This window comes from Polyergus mexicanus, unplaced genomic scaffold (assembly GCF_030449975.1).
Source record: "Polyergus mexicanus isolate NDT 795.1 unplaced genomic scaffold, iyPolMexi1.0 SCAF_6, whole genome shotgun sequence".
Classification (NCBI taxonomy): Eukaryota; Metazoa; Arthropoda; class Insecta; order Hymenoptera; family Formicidae; genus Polyergus; species Polyergus mexicanus.
This window is the reverse complement of record NW_027223326.1, coordinates 7,994,584-8,009,270: the sequence shown is the minus strand read 5'-3', so window position 1 is coordinate 8,009,270 and position 14,687 is coordinate 7,994,584. Positions and strand designations below refer to the sequence as shown.

General features: G+C 34.8%; 1 protein-coding gene across 34 annotated transcripts in view; it reads right to left on the bottom strand.

The window, feature by feature from the left end:
- Trol (terribly reduced optic lobes) overlaps window positions 1–14,687 on the bottom strand; it is a 147,651-nt gene that overhangs the window by 29,134 nt on the left and 103,830 nt on the right. For 18 of the 34 annotated variants that reach the window (XM_070297134.1, XM_070297137.1, XM_070297136.1 and 15 more), the window contains 2 exons: window positions 11,314–14,253; window positions 156–263 (listed from right to left, as the gene is read on the bottom strand). In XM_070297134.1, the coding sequence (XP_070153235.1) occupies window positions 156–263; window positions 11,314–14,253 (3,048 nt within the window). Of the gene's footprint in view, window positions 1–155; window positions 264–3,297; window positions 3,421–4,724; window positions 4,836–5,659; window positions 5,810–7,217; window positions 7,377–9,562; window positions 9,680–11,313; window positions 14,254–14,687 lie in introns of all 34 variants that reach the window. The other 16 variants (XM_070297154.1, XM_070297170.1, XM_070297156.1 and 13 more) reach the window with 9 other exon arrangements.

Below are 14,687 nucleotides of genomic sequence, written 5' to 3'. Positions count from 1 at the left end.
TTGCTCGAATTGTAGAACGCACCTGTGCACTTTATAGAAATTGACAGAATAAAGGAGATATAGGATTTCACGCGTAATATTGTTCGAATGGATAATCGAATGTCGCAATTTTAAAAAAATATGGAGGAAATGTGTCTATCTAAAGATATCCTTACGGCAATCTCGTTCGTCACTAGCGTCATGGCAGTCGACATTTTGGTCGCAGAAGAAGTTCTTATTGATACAGACGCCGTTGTCACAGGGTAGTTGACCGTCGGGGCATTCTGCAAAAATCAATCAACTCCGTTGAATTGCAAATAAGGACGGACAGAGGCACAAACGATCCCTTGTACGTTTAAACGGTACAAAGCGGCAATGCGCACATTTGTCTACAATAACAATTCATCTACAAGTGATGAATATTCTTGGCGTTTCTAACCAGGTTGTTGAACGGGGTCATGAAGAATACCCTCGTATGAGTCAGCCGGAACAAAATTGTGAACGGCAATCGATGTGTTACGCGCAACCCTCCACCCTCGCTTACGAAGAAATTAGATGCGCGAGGCTGATCAAGTGCCTTCGATAATTATCGATCGATAAGGAGTCCCGCGAGAGGTGCTTCCTCCTGCGATGAGCGGAGGGCGATAAAAGTGCGCCGGTGCGGCCATGTCAAATAAGTATTGTGCACATTGCCGTGTATCGTATATCTCGAGAAAACGTGGAGACGGAGCGCGCGATGCCGCGTGCTGCACGCGCTCACCTTAATTCATTAAATAGATTAAACCGAGAAAAAAGAGAGAACATTTTTCTCAGAGTCGTACGTGCTCTCATATTCTAATTTATAAATTATTATTATTATTATTTTTTTTTCAAGGCTACGCACCATATTCAATCATAATCTGAAAAACTGTTGTAAACTCGTATAAATATGTCGCTTCTTTTATTAAATTAGTTTTGTTTTAACTATTGTTCGTATACGTGAACGTTGCTCTGTTTTTTTTTTTTTTTTTTTTTTTTAAATAGGTTAAACTTAGTTTCTCGAACGCGGAGAGGACCATCGTGTGAAACGTGACATTTACAAAAGTTCGCGTTACATCAGTCGCGAGCTATGCGGTATATGTAACAACAGAGCGCGGTTTGTGCACGCGTCAACGCGCGGCGTGGAAAATTGCAGAGACGTAAATAACCGGAGATAAAAGGGTACCGAAGAGAGAAACATATATATATACATATATACACGAATATAGATATGTATATATACGGACGGATGCGTAATTCAATGGTTAGGCAACCTGTGCTGAAAATAGAGGGATAATAGATAATAAATAGGCATACAGATAGACAAGTAGAAAGACAGAGAGAAATGAAGAATAGATAGAATTAATTCGATCCCATCCATAATCGATGCAAAATGCATGTCAAGAAATCCGAGCGGGTAATCAAGATGTACGTCATATGCGCAATTATGGTTAATTATTAATCAATATTCAAGATCAAGGCACAAACAGCTATAAGGATCAAGACACAATAAAATATAAGAATAAAGTATAAATAAAAAAATAAGAAACAATAAAACCTAGTTAGCTTCTTAAATATTAATTTATTGTATCCCATCTTATTATTATATTTTATTGTGTCCAAACGCTAAAATATGAAAAGATACGTATATGATGTTAAAACATAGAAAGAGAAATTGTGTTTATCATATATGTGAAAGAAGATGGATTAAGAAGAATGAGCGGAAATTTATTTTGATAATTCTAATATATTCCATTTTTTTTTATCATTATATTCAAATTAGTATACCAATACAGAGAAGATTGGCAGAAATCTGAAAGTTCCGAAAGCAATCTTTGAATTTGACGAAAATAGATTGGCTATCGAGTGTTTCGGATAAAGTTTCCCTTCAATTGATTTCAATTCATCCATCTTTCACAGAGTCGTTCTCCGACCACAATAAAAGTAATGCCGCGACACGTCGGTGTTCGAGGTAATGACCAGTCAATGTCCGGCTAAAACGTGCCTGGCGAAATGATTAGGATTAACAGCTTTCGCGTACGTGTGTACGCGCCCCCGCACCCATATTAGTTACACAGTCTCTTAATTGCCGACTTGGAACACCGACGAGCGCGCGAGAAGACATTCGAGAGGCGGCTTCGTCTTCGTCAACCGTTGCAGTTGCCGTCGTAAACGGTTGATTTTACTTGTAACGAAGAGATATTTATAAACGTCCTTCACGATCGACATCTCGCGTAGATCATTCAGAGAAGTCGCTCGTGAACGCGGTCTTATTTGAAAAATCGACCGGGTGCATGATTAGATCTCGAGCGTGCTTTATACGCTGCATTTTTCGCTGCGTCTTGCCGATAGTGCAAGCACATTTTGCGAAAATGCGCAAGGCAAAACGATGCAAAAGATCAAGCGTATAAACGTCTCTTTAGAGATTTATTTATAGTCTTTATCGTTTAATAATATATGCAGGAGCAGAGCAGCCAATCTTGATGAGAGAAAGTTAATTAAGTATTGATGAGGAAAATTAAAAGTAAAGATGTAAAATGAAAAAATAACTTCAGGACAAGATAAATAAAAAGGAAATTGTGATAGTCGTAACACTTTGTCTATGAAGCGGCACTTTGTCGGAACTACAGCATTATGTCGATTTCGTTCCTAGAGTGTTCGAGACTTAGGTCTATTAGGTATATCTATATCATTTCAAATCTTGGAAAATGCAAACATATATTTTTTTATAACGTACGATAAAGTAACGTAAGACTGTTTCATGAGCAAATAAATTAGCAAATAGTTACATTTATTTACTGTTAAATCGCTAAGAATAAGTATCATATGCCCATAACAAGAATGCTATATATTGCAGGAAGTATTATACGATAACCCACAAGAGAGATGAAAATGCTGATAGAAAAGAGTTCGAAAGATAACAAGGGGAAGAAAGTATTATTACGTAGAGATTAAAAATAGGATAAGCTTTTTTCGTGTGATTCCTAATTACTAATAAATAATACGCTAAGAAGGACACAGACCTAAGTTACAAAAGAAAATCAAAGTTTCGGAAAAAAATCAAACAGAGGATACAAAAGAAATTTTATAATTCTAAAATATCAATAACTCGCTCTCTAATTCTCTCTTGCTCAATGCAATACTATTGAAGAGATACCGCTAGGCTATTCAGACAGCGTCTAAAGTAGCTATGAAGCGGCACTTTGTCGAAACTACAGTATTATGTCGATTTCGTTCCAAGAGTGTTCGGCTTAGGTCTATATCATCCTTGGCATACATGAAATAAAGCCAAATTATAACCATTACGAGGGCAATCGATTTCGTCGGAGCCGTCCGAGCAATGCGGTCGACCATCGCAACGTCTCTTATTGTCGAGGCACAATCCATCGTTGCATCGAAACCATCCAGCCCGACATTCGGTTACTACAATAATTACCAAGTTCCATGTCGAGTATTGTCGTGCATGCTACGTACACAAGGAAGGGAGAGAAAGAAAAAAAAAATGGCCTTACCATCGCGTTGTCTCGCAAGATAATTCATTCGAGATAATCAAATAATGTGTAAAAGAAACGTGCTCGCACCGTACATGATAATCAATTTTTATTAACATTTGAATAATCGCCATAATTTATATGCGAAGATGTAAGCCTGTCATTCTTTTCTCGAAAAACGTTTTGCATATAAATTTAAATATGATTTTGCTTCAATAATTGATTTTTTTAAAAGATTCCTTTCAATAATATCCCCGATTTAAAACGCTAAAACAAATATATATGACACGTCGTGAATACTACAATTTATATAATTATTTAAGTTTTAAACAAATATAATAATGAACATTATCGCGGATTATACGAATATGAATCTTTTTCATACAAATGTTACTTATCGTCCTTTTGTTAGTAGTATATTATAGCACTTTACTTAATACTATTCTACATAATAGTCATTCTGCTTTAATAATTTTTTAAGGAGCAAAATATTTATCCAGATATTTACCCTTCTTGCAGCGCTTAATTAATGTTATCGTCATCTACTTACGGTAGTTTCAGCATGCGCGAAAATTTTTATATCGATCATATTCTCAAAAATACGTGCGCTATCTATAATATTGACAAAATGCAACATTCGATATTGCGCTGATCATTCATTATATGCAAGAATGATTCTTTTTGTTCGCAAATAAATGCGACATCAATCGGGCAGTCTCATGCGGAGTGTATTGTAGTCTCGATTCAGGATTTTAAAATGCATTTTTGACTTATAAAGAGAAATCATTGAAAGATACAGAGATTAGAATGAGAATAATGATTTACTATTATTTTTTTTGTATCCGATATTAAAATTATACGAACAAAATCAATTAATTCATACACAAAAATAAAAAAATTAATTAATGTTAATTTACAAGCATTAATCAAAAATGGCAGAAGAATATATGCTATTCTTAGGTCTATAGAGAGAGAGAGAAAGAGAGAGATAATAACTTTAACAAAAAAAAAAAAATTCCAGACATGCTATATAAATAATGTGTTACATCTAATAAAGAATTATTCTAATCAAAATACACAGTCACATTTGAGAATTAAATGATGAATAAATAAGGTTTGTAATGTTTTTGTTTATAAGGAGATCTGTAAAATTTGTATTGCGTGCGACTGAATATAACGAGCAATGAGAAGGCCATTTTTTATGATAATTGCGGGGAAAAGCTATCATATAATTACCACATCGATCCTCATCGGATCCGTCGCTGCATTGTGTTATTCCATCGCATCTTTGATTTTCTGGCAAGCATTCGCCACTGGCGCACTTCCATTCGGCAGGTGTACATAGCCCTTTACAACACAGACATGTCGAAAGCTCCCGCAAAAAGCATTAGGGATCAGGGAATAATGGGGAATCATCAATGGCATCATTATAATCTCTTGTCACGTTAACATATATCTTGTTAAAATTGATCAAAATTTTAATATCAAAAGATATATAAATAAAGAAAATTTAAATACAATAAAAAAATTAAAAGAAATATTTAGAAATTATTCGAAATATATAAATCTTTGATATGTAAAAATTACACTTATTAATTAATTAATTTTAATATAATGGCACCATTAAATATTTGGAAAAAAAATATTACAATAAGAGTAATAAACTTTTAAATTGAGTTATCGATGACGAGCGTTATCAATATGTAAATATAAAGATCTTGATTAACTTATTACATTTTAATAAAAAATTTCGATATTCCAATGTAAAAAAAACAATAAAATTTGCTTTAAATTTTCACGCACTCTTTTTAATTTAATAATTTTAAAAATAATGACAAATAAATTAACGAAAAGCAAAAAAAAGCGTTTTTTTATCTTTGACAAAAAAAAATTATATGTATTCAACTTGTTCAAATTCATTTGTCAATAATCATATTATTAAAAAGATTCTCGCATATTTAAATGAATTTGACATATATGCGATAAGCAGATGATAATTTATAGACTTATCAGATCAAAGGGAGAGAGAAAGAAAAACGTTTGTCATCGTTAATATAATACATAAGTATATGGAGAAAGAATATCACACAGAAAACGTTTGTCATCGTTATAATATATAAGTGTGCGAAAAAAGGAAAAGAAAGATGGGCTGTGAGAGATAAAGCCCTTACCACAGCCCCGCTCATCACTGCCATCGAGGCAATCGAAGACATTGTCGCATTTACGCCGTAGGAGAACGCAACCGCCGTCATCGCAACGCATTTCCGTCCTTAGATCGCATTCCCTCCTGCGTGTCGGTGTCCAGCGTGAATCGGACGAGTCTGAGCGCATACACAGGCACATTGAAGGGAGAAGTGACAAGGGGAGGAAAAGGGAGTATCATCCAATGACGAAGTTTAAGGGTATAAAGACAAGATATATATGAGGCGTTCACTTTCTCTCATATATAAATGCAACTGTAATGCAGCTGAGAATGCAACAAGGATTCAGAAAGAAGAGGATGCTAAACTTGCAAGCAAAATCGTACAAATGTGGCAAAGTGTTGCGAAAGAAATTTGTTGCCAAGTGAAAATATTCTTATCGGATTCTCCAAATTTTCCATCCTTATTCTTTTATTATCTTTTCGACGGTTAGAAAGTGAAAAAAGAGAAAATTAATAATTTTCGTAAGAATAATAAAGAGTTCGCAGGGAGAAAAAAATTCAGAGGCACGATTAAAGACATTCCCGTCAAATACTATCATTGCATCTGATCGTACAAGTTCATGCGCAATGCAGCTACTTATATATATCAATGTGTATAAATATATATATATATATATATATATATATATATATATATATATATCGTAGAGGTTGCCTTATATTCGCGATTTGCGGCGCAAACGGGCGAGAACATACCATCGACGACCGCCGTGAATCTTCCGTACGCGGGGATTCGCGGGGTAATGCGTTTCCGGTGTGTTTCCCCGATCCCTTCGCACTCGGGGCGATATCGATAAAAGTAGTGCCGTCGTCGAGAGCACGATTCGCCGAATAAAAAAAGAGGGAGCCTTTCCATCTTCAATAAGTTGTCTCGATAAAGTTTAGTGCCCCGTTTCATACGCATATAAATTTTTCTAGCCCGATACGGTGACAAATATAACAATGCCCGTTGGACCCGTTCTCTCCGGAGAAGCGGAGACAAGACGGAGAATCGCTTTCTCGACCACGGTCGTAAAACGATTGATCGTGAGAAATGTACAATGAAATGCAAACATCGTCTAGGGTGTAACCGCGCGCGAGCAGGTAGATCCACTTGTCCTACGTAAATAAGAGTTCCTTAAGAGGATCCGGCCGAAACCAAACGTTACGGACATTAAGCAAAGGAAAAAAATTTTCTTATATAATACCGGCTCGACGCTATTTTTTTAAATCTTTCCTATAGAAATGTATAAGTAGTTGCATTTAGAAGAAACGTCGCGCTTTTAAATAGAGTTACGAATAGGAAATTATCAGCGATTCATATATTTCTAAAAATATAGACGCGATACGATTTTAATCGTGTGATTAGTCAACACAAAGCATCCATGACGCGAAGAAGTTCGATCATTTATGATGATAAATACAGAGATTAAATGCGTCAAAGCAGCTGATTCAGCTGTATTCTGCGTTAGCGGGACAGTCTAGACGAGAATGTTGCGTGAATGTATCATGAATGAAGCGACGGACACATTGAAAAAGGAGCGTACTGGTGGTAGGCGAAGTGGTGTGTGTAGTGTCGTTAGCGGATGGAGCGCAGTCCTCGTCGCTGTGATCTGGACAATCCGGATGGCCGTCGCACCTGTAGACATCCTCGATGCACTTGTTCCCGGTGGCGCATTTGAACTGGTTAGGCGTGCATTCCCGTTCTGTATTTTGTTTTGTTCAGCGAACATATGCGCAAAGAACACACACATTTTTTGACACATACAATGACCCTGGTGCATATATATGTATATATACAATATATATGTATATATGTATATATATATATATATATATATATATATATATATATATAGTATATGTATATAAAGCTGAAAGCCACGCGCACACTTTTATACTTTTTCGGTGCAAAAGGCTTCCCATATGATAATGACATGCGGTTTTCGTTTTTACTTCTAGATATTTTTTAATTAATAGCTTTGGCTGGTATTATCACGAAAGCGAAAAGCTACTTTTTTGGGGGGGTGGGAGGGGGCAACGAGAATATCAGTTGGCAGTTACGGTTGATATGGATGAGGAAGTATGGGAAATTATATTTTCGGTTCATGTTTATGAAGCATGAATCGTCTTCTATATCGAGTTGGATAAAATGCTCGTGAAAAATAGCCCGCCGTATTGGTCTTAATGCGGATTACGATGTCGCGTGCATGCGACGCGGAAAATATGTCATGACGATAAGTATAGCTTTCCTCCGCGAGGGGGTTCGACTACACTTTTGTGGGAGGATACACGATTATTAGCTCCCCATAAATGTATATAATAATCCGCCATTATGAGGTCGTTTGTCAGCCGATTCTGGTATTTAGTATGAAACGTTGCGGAAAGCATCGTTGTTTCCATGCATATTCAATGCGTACGAAAATAATTATTGCGCATTTTTACAGTGAAATTTGACACAAAGAGCCGCTCGAATAAATACCAAGTCATTCACAAATCCAAGATTATATTGTATGTTCAAAATATATTCAACTATTACTTTTAATATATTGTAATGAATAAATTATTTTATAATAGTAGAATAATTAAATTACCTCGTTAATTAATTGAAGGAAAAATTACATTCTATACATACTGCAACTTTATGCTTTTTGTAGTTTATTTATACCTTGTACAAGAGAGAAATTCGAAGGATTAGGAATATGCGTTAGGATAATAGTAGAGTTATTTACATAATTATATATAATAGAGAAATGTACGTGCTAAGATTTTAAATGCAGAGATATTACGTTTGTAGTTTATATTTACAATCATTTATACTTTCAATTAGATGATAATTTAATTATTAAAATATAGTTCACGATTAATATAGTTCTCTTATGATAGAAAAAAATTATTATCTTAATTGATAAATGTTCTGTTTGTAAAAATTAACTTATAAATTAATATGGCTTTATCATTCAGATATTTGAGTTTGATATCTGCGATTAAAATCATCAATCTTGATTAAGTTAACGTTGGTCCAGATTTCAAGTAAGCGTTTCTATAATTAGTGTCTATTTAATCAATGCGGAATAAGTCCGTTATTGGATTTAACGAAGTGAAATAATTAAGCGATTGATTCAGTGGCAAGCTTTGTACATACTGGGTGCAAGCAAAGCAGAAATTTAAAAAAAGATGGTGTAAAGAAAGAGAGAAAGAATAAGAGATGTATGACAACTTTCACACTCTTGCATTCGAATTATATAATTTGCTGTTTCCAACGTGAATAAATCGTAATGATATAACTTGATATAACGGATATTAATATAACTATATATGAAAATAATGCAATGTTGTTCTATCATTCATCTGTCCAAGGCATTATTCATTATTAAACAATTATTTTAAAAAAAGTCTGCATTACTTAAATATAAAATCATTAGAATTCAAAAGTATATGTATATGTACATATAATACTGCATATAGATTTATAGTATTTCATTGAATAATTTAATTGTACTATCAATATATAAATCGAATACCATACGAGTGCACAAATAAATAATTCGCACCAATTATTCGAAATCAATTTTTATGCGTTTGTCGTTAAAAGTTTACACGTCACTTGTTGTTGCTCGAATGGCGTAACGATACTAATGAAATGCTACAAAAATATTGTATTTCACTCCAAAAAGATTTTTTTTTTAAAGCCCAAATTATGTTAAACGTCAAAATAACATTGTTTGACATCACGCCAACAAGTCATTCACATACATACGCACGCACATATATTCTCTTTTTTTTCCTCTCACTCCCTTTTTTTTCATTCAATCTCTTTCTCTTTCTCTTTCTCTCTATTTATCTCTCTTTGATTAGATAGCATGAAATATAGGTATACATGATTATGTACCGCAATAAAGCTCGTCTTCTGCCCTAGGGCAGTCGTCGAATCCGTCGCAGACCGAGTTCTTCGGTATGCAAGAACCATCTCTGCAGGTGAAATCCATATGAGGGCACGGGGCCAAACCTACAGGGTACCACCGGCAAAAACAAGACCCTCTTCATCAACGCTCGCGTCATTCTGTTATTCAGTCGCCGTAACATTAATTTTATTTTTGAATTTAAATTTTTGAGAATCGAAGATACCTCGGGTCATGTAATTCGATTTATGACGAATTAAATAAAAGCATAGAAAATAATTTTAGATAACTTTAGATGACAGTAAATATACATATATCACTGTGTCATGTCCAAAAATTGCAATTGTTGCACTCTAGATGTAATTAGCACAAAATTCAAAAGAAATAATTTACAGTAATTAAAATATAAAATAATTTTTTTATACGAACGACTGGGACAAACGAGTTCGAGGTTGAGATTATGTACAAGTTATGGACATACGAAGATACATTTAAAGCAGTTTTAGGCATAATAGAGAGCTCGTAAATCTGTACATAAAAAGCGTCTCTGGTAAAACGCGCGATTCTGCGATCAAGAGATCTTTTTACAAGATTCTCTTTCGAAGCTTGTCTAACACATAAAGCGTCGTGAAAAAGCCCTTCGTAAGTGGTTAGATTAATTTCGATTACAAGAGAAGGCAGGAATACGAGACGATATTATTTTATTTTTCAATCATAAAATCGAATATTTTATTCAATAGAGATTATCATATTATATGTTGTGTGTTGGTCTTATCAATTTTATATATTTTTATAAACAATTTTACAAATTTTTAGGCAGTCTCCATTCCTTTACCTTCTCTTTTATTTTAACGTATTCGTGGATTATGTACAGTGTTTGGGTATGTATAGATTTATCAGTAACAAAAGTTGTTCCGTAGCGTGTCATTGAAATTTCTCTTTCCGTGACTTATGATAGAGAAGTGGATGTATTCTGTATCTTTGTGAAAAACAAGAGAATGAATATATATGTATATCGATAGATATGAAAAATAGAGTCGATGAAATGAGATTATTTTACTTTATCCGGGAGGATTTGTGTTTTGAATGGTCGATCAACGATTTAATCGCGATTACATAAAGATATTGTACGCAGAATAATTGACGCAGTCATTGATATCAATTGCTAATCGTCAATTGCATATCCTCTTGAAAAATTTTGATGAGACTTTAATAAGTTTCAAAAGAATTAGAGATAAATTAACGATCATCTAGTAAGAAATAAGATAATCGTTTTCGGTTGCTGCATTTTAAAAGTCGCCGTTTCTGGGTTTTTCCTTTTACGGCCGTTTTTCCTCTCTCCATAGAAGGCAATATTTTTACAGCAAAAAAGATGGACGACACAATGTAAAGCTGCGTTATACATAATAGAGATGACGTGGATTTTTAGCATCTGTCTGCGGTCTCTTATTAAAAATATACATAGAAAACGAAAGCACCCGAAAGTAATGTCTCTTAGATATTTCCCATGATAGAGATCTCGACAATTTCCCAAAGACGTTCGTATATTAGCCATTTTGACATCTTCAAAGCCATTTTCTGTACAGTAAAGATGACATGTCGTCTTTCAAAATGACGTCACGTTTGCTTAACATTTACGTGACCTCGCATTTTTGTTTCGCTCAGGCGAGAAACTTTTAACAGCAGAGACGAAAAGGAGATCGAGAGATCCACGATATATTATTTTCTATATAGGGTGTACCTTCCAAGTTCGAGCAGCCCTCCTCGTCAGTTCCGTCCAGGCAGTCTCTCTTGTCGTCGCAAACGTTCAGTGCGTTTATGCACCTGCCGTCGCAAGGATGCTCATAACGGCTGCATCCGTCGAGCGACGTGTCCTCGATAGAATTCTGAAACGGAAGGTCAAACTTCCCGAGCTGTCCGTTGATTCTCTGGTACTCCTCCCATCTCTCGATGTATATGTAATCGCAGTCAATCTCGTCGCTGGCGTTAATACAGTCTACGATACCGTCACAAACTTGATCGTCATCGATGCACGTGTACTTGTCGCACGCGTACTGATTCTTGTTACAATTATCGGTCTCGTAATCTTCTACGACATCGTTATCGATTTCGTTGTCTTCGCTGGACATTGGTTTCTCTATTGAATCTTCTTCCTCTAGGCTATCGAGATTCGAAATCGCATCGTGCGTGATAGTTCTCTTTATAGGATGTGTAGTACTTTCCCTATTCCAGGACCATTCACTTGTTCTTTCGTTATTTTTATTATCCAAGATCGATTTTTCTCTTGTGCTATTTCTGTCTTTATTTTTTTGATTTGTAATCGTATCATGTGTTGTACTTCTTTCTATATTGCTTAGTTCGTCATTTTTTTTAGACTTAAAATTTTTTAAGGATGAAATTGCACTGGTTGATGTAGATATTTTTTCATACGCGAAAAGATAATCGTCGTTAGTAAAAATATTATAATTGCCTATTTCAGTGTTGTCTTCGGAATCGCCTGTGACAGGAAACGAAGTAACATCTTCACAATTAATCAATTCTTCATCTTCGTTATTATCTACTTTTTTAACATACCACCAACTGTTCTCAGTGATTGTTGTAATCCGTATTTTACATTTCTTAAATTTTTTTCCTTTAAACGCTGTTGATGAATGGAATGTAGTATCATCGGTGATAAGATCCGTATTCGTTTTTCTTTTTGACCAAAGTCCTTCCTCGGTGTTGTCTTTTGTGAGGTGTTCTGTGACGGACTCATCAACGCTAGAGGATTCCATCTTAAGAGGTTCCGTTGTAATTTCATCAGTAAGGTGCCAGTCGCTCTTGTCAGTGCTCGTATTCCGATTACCGTCAGCTTTGTCATATCCTGAATCATTACGAGAAGACATAGTCTTTCTCTGCTCTGAGCTATAATCGTTGCTATAATCGACACTCGTCGTTTCGTCGACCATCCAAGCAGTGATTGACGTAGGTTTTCTCTTATGGTTCGCATTGTGATTTTTCTTTCCCTTCTTGGGCCTGTTGTTTTTGCAACCATTATGACGATCTTTGTACTTGTGTTTGCCGTGTTTTTCGGTTTCTTCCATCCTCGACTTGTTTTCATTTCTCGTGACGATGTCTGGAGCCTTCGTCGAAGACGCCTTTGCCCAGTTTAACAGAACGTCATCCTTTAATCCTTTTTCCAGAATTTCCTTGGATTCTCGTAATTCCTTTGAATACACGTAATCTATAGTTATCGATTCGGGCGTTTCGTTGGAGTTTATAAATCCGGTATCAATCTTGTCGTTGCTTTCCGTCGAGCTTCCGTTACTTTCATAGAATCTTTCAAAAGTGCTATTTGATTGCTTGCTCATTTTCCTCGTGCTATACTTTTTCTTACCTCGATCGCGATTTTGTTGAATCGATTTATGATTTGAGATCAAAGAGTCTATTGATATTTTATCGATACTGTCAGTACTTATAAAGGTTTGATTAATAGTTGGAAAATACCGATGTAACTCTACATTTGGAGACTTAGATTCATATAGCAATTTTTCTATCTTCATCGAGGAATAATTTTCATGAATTTTTTCAGTCGTGCTCATATTTGCAAAAACTGTTTTTTTAAATTGTGTGCGATTCACGTCTATTACACTTAAATTTCGATCAATGTCAGTGTCGTTTACTACTGTTACCATTCTAGAAATTGTCTTATTCGAAATCTCAGTAGCTGTTGAATTATTCAGTCGAAATGTGGGTCTAACTTTAGTAATAAACTTATAAATCCAATCGTTAATCAGAGGAGTAACGGTATCATTTTTCTTAGCTTTTAAAATAGTATCTTCGAAGCGATGCGGTCTTTTTATATTATTGAAAATAATATGATTTCTATTCGATATATTTTTAACTTTTTTCTGATCTTTTTCCAACCTCGTTTCTGTCCAATTAATGTTGTTCCAATATTTCTCTTTATTTTTCAAAGAAGTATTATTTTTTATTTTAATGTTCCAGTTTTTCATATTAAAAATATTTTTTTCCGTAGCATATCTGTCCTTTTTTGAACTGGATAAAAAATTAATTGTCACGTTTGAATTGAATGCATCCGATTTTCTCGATTTATGATCGAAAATACTCTCATTTTTTATTTTTCGCGTTCTATTCTGATTATTGATAAATTGTAAGCGAATATCTTTCGATGAAATGTCGTTATGTTTTAATCTCAACAACGATCTTATAAGATTATCCGACAACTTTAAAAACTTAGGATTCGAAGTTTGAAACTCGGTTAATTGCGGCAAGGCGCGGTTATTAGTTAAATGACGAATTTTGATATTGCCGTTGCAATTCCTCATGCCAGATTTGCGAAATCGACCGAACTCTGCGTTGTTCGAGTCATGCTGCGAGGACGAGTTGGGCTCGTTATTTTTCGATTTGGTCGCGATTCTTGTCGAGTATGTCGAGAAATTCTGAAGCGTGGAGTTTGGGAATTTCCGTCGTTGAGCTTCTTCCGGAAACGCTTCCAAGATCGGGTTACCGATCATCATGGTTGGCTTGATGGTGAGACGATAGACACTTTTCGTCGTTTCGGGTTTCATATTCATATTCCTTCGACGTTCTATGGGTTTTCGCCCGTAGAAAATCCACAACTTCCATGCAATCGCGTCGAACTTTTTGGTATTATTGTAATGTCGCCATGGATACTTTTCTACGACGTTGCACGATTTCGTGATAAGTATGATTAAAAAGACATCATCACGAAGAAATGCGAATATTTGGCGAAAATGTTGGGCAAAATTCTTAGAGTGTCAGATTTTTCTATCTCAACTATAATAACAAAGTACTGGCGAAATCGCAAAATCTGTATAATTTTTAATGACTGTAACAATCAACTGAAATTTTTCTTTAACCATTTTCACAAATTAATCATTCGAATATTTTTAATATTGTTTATTTTTTATTTTGTATATTATATTTTATATTTTTTTATACTACCTAATAATTGAAATGTGAACAAATTCTTTTGTATAATGCAACTCTATATTAATTTCTGTTTCTCTTTTAAAAATGTTTCATTCTTACTTCAAATCAATTGAGAGAGATCTATCATTAAAATTTCACAACGATAACGGAATATTCTGC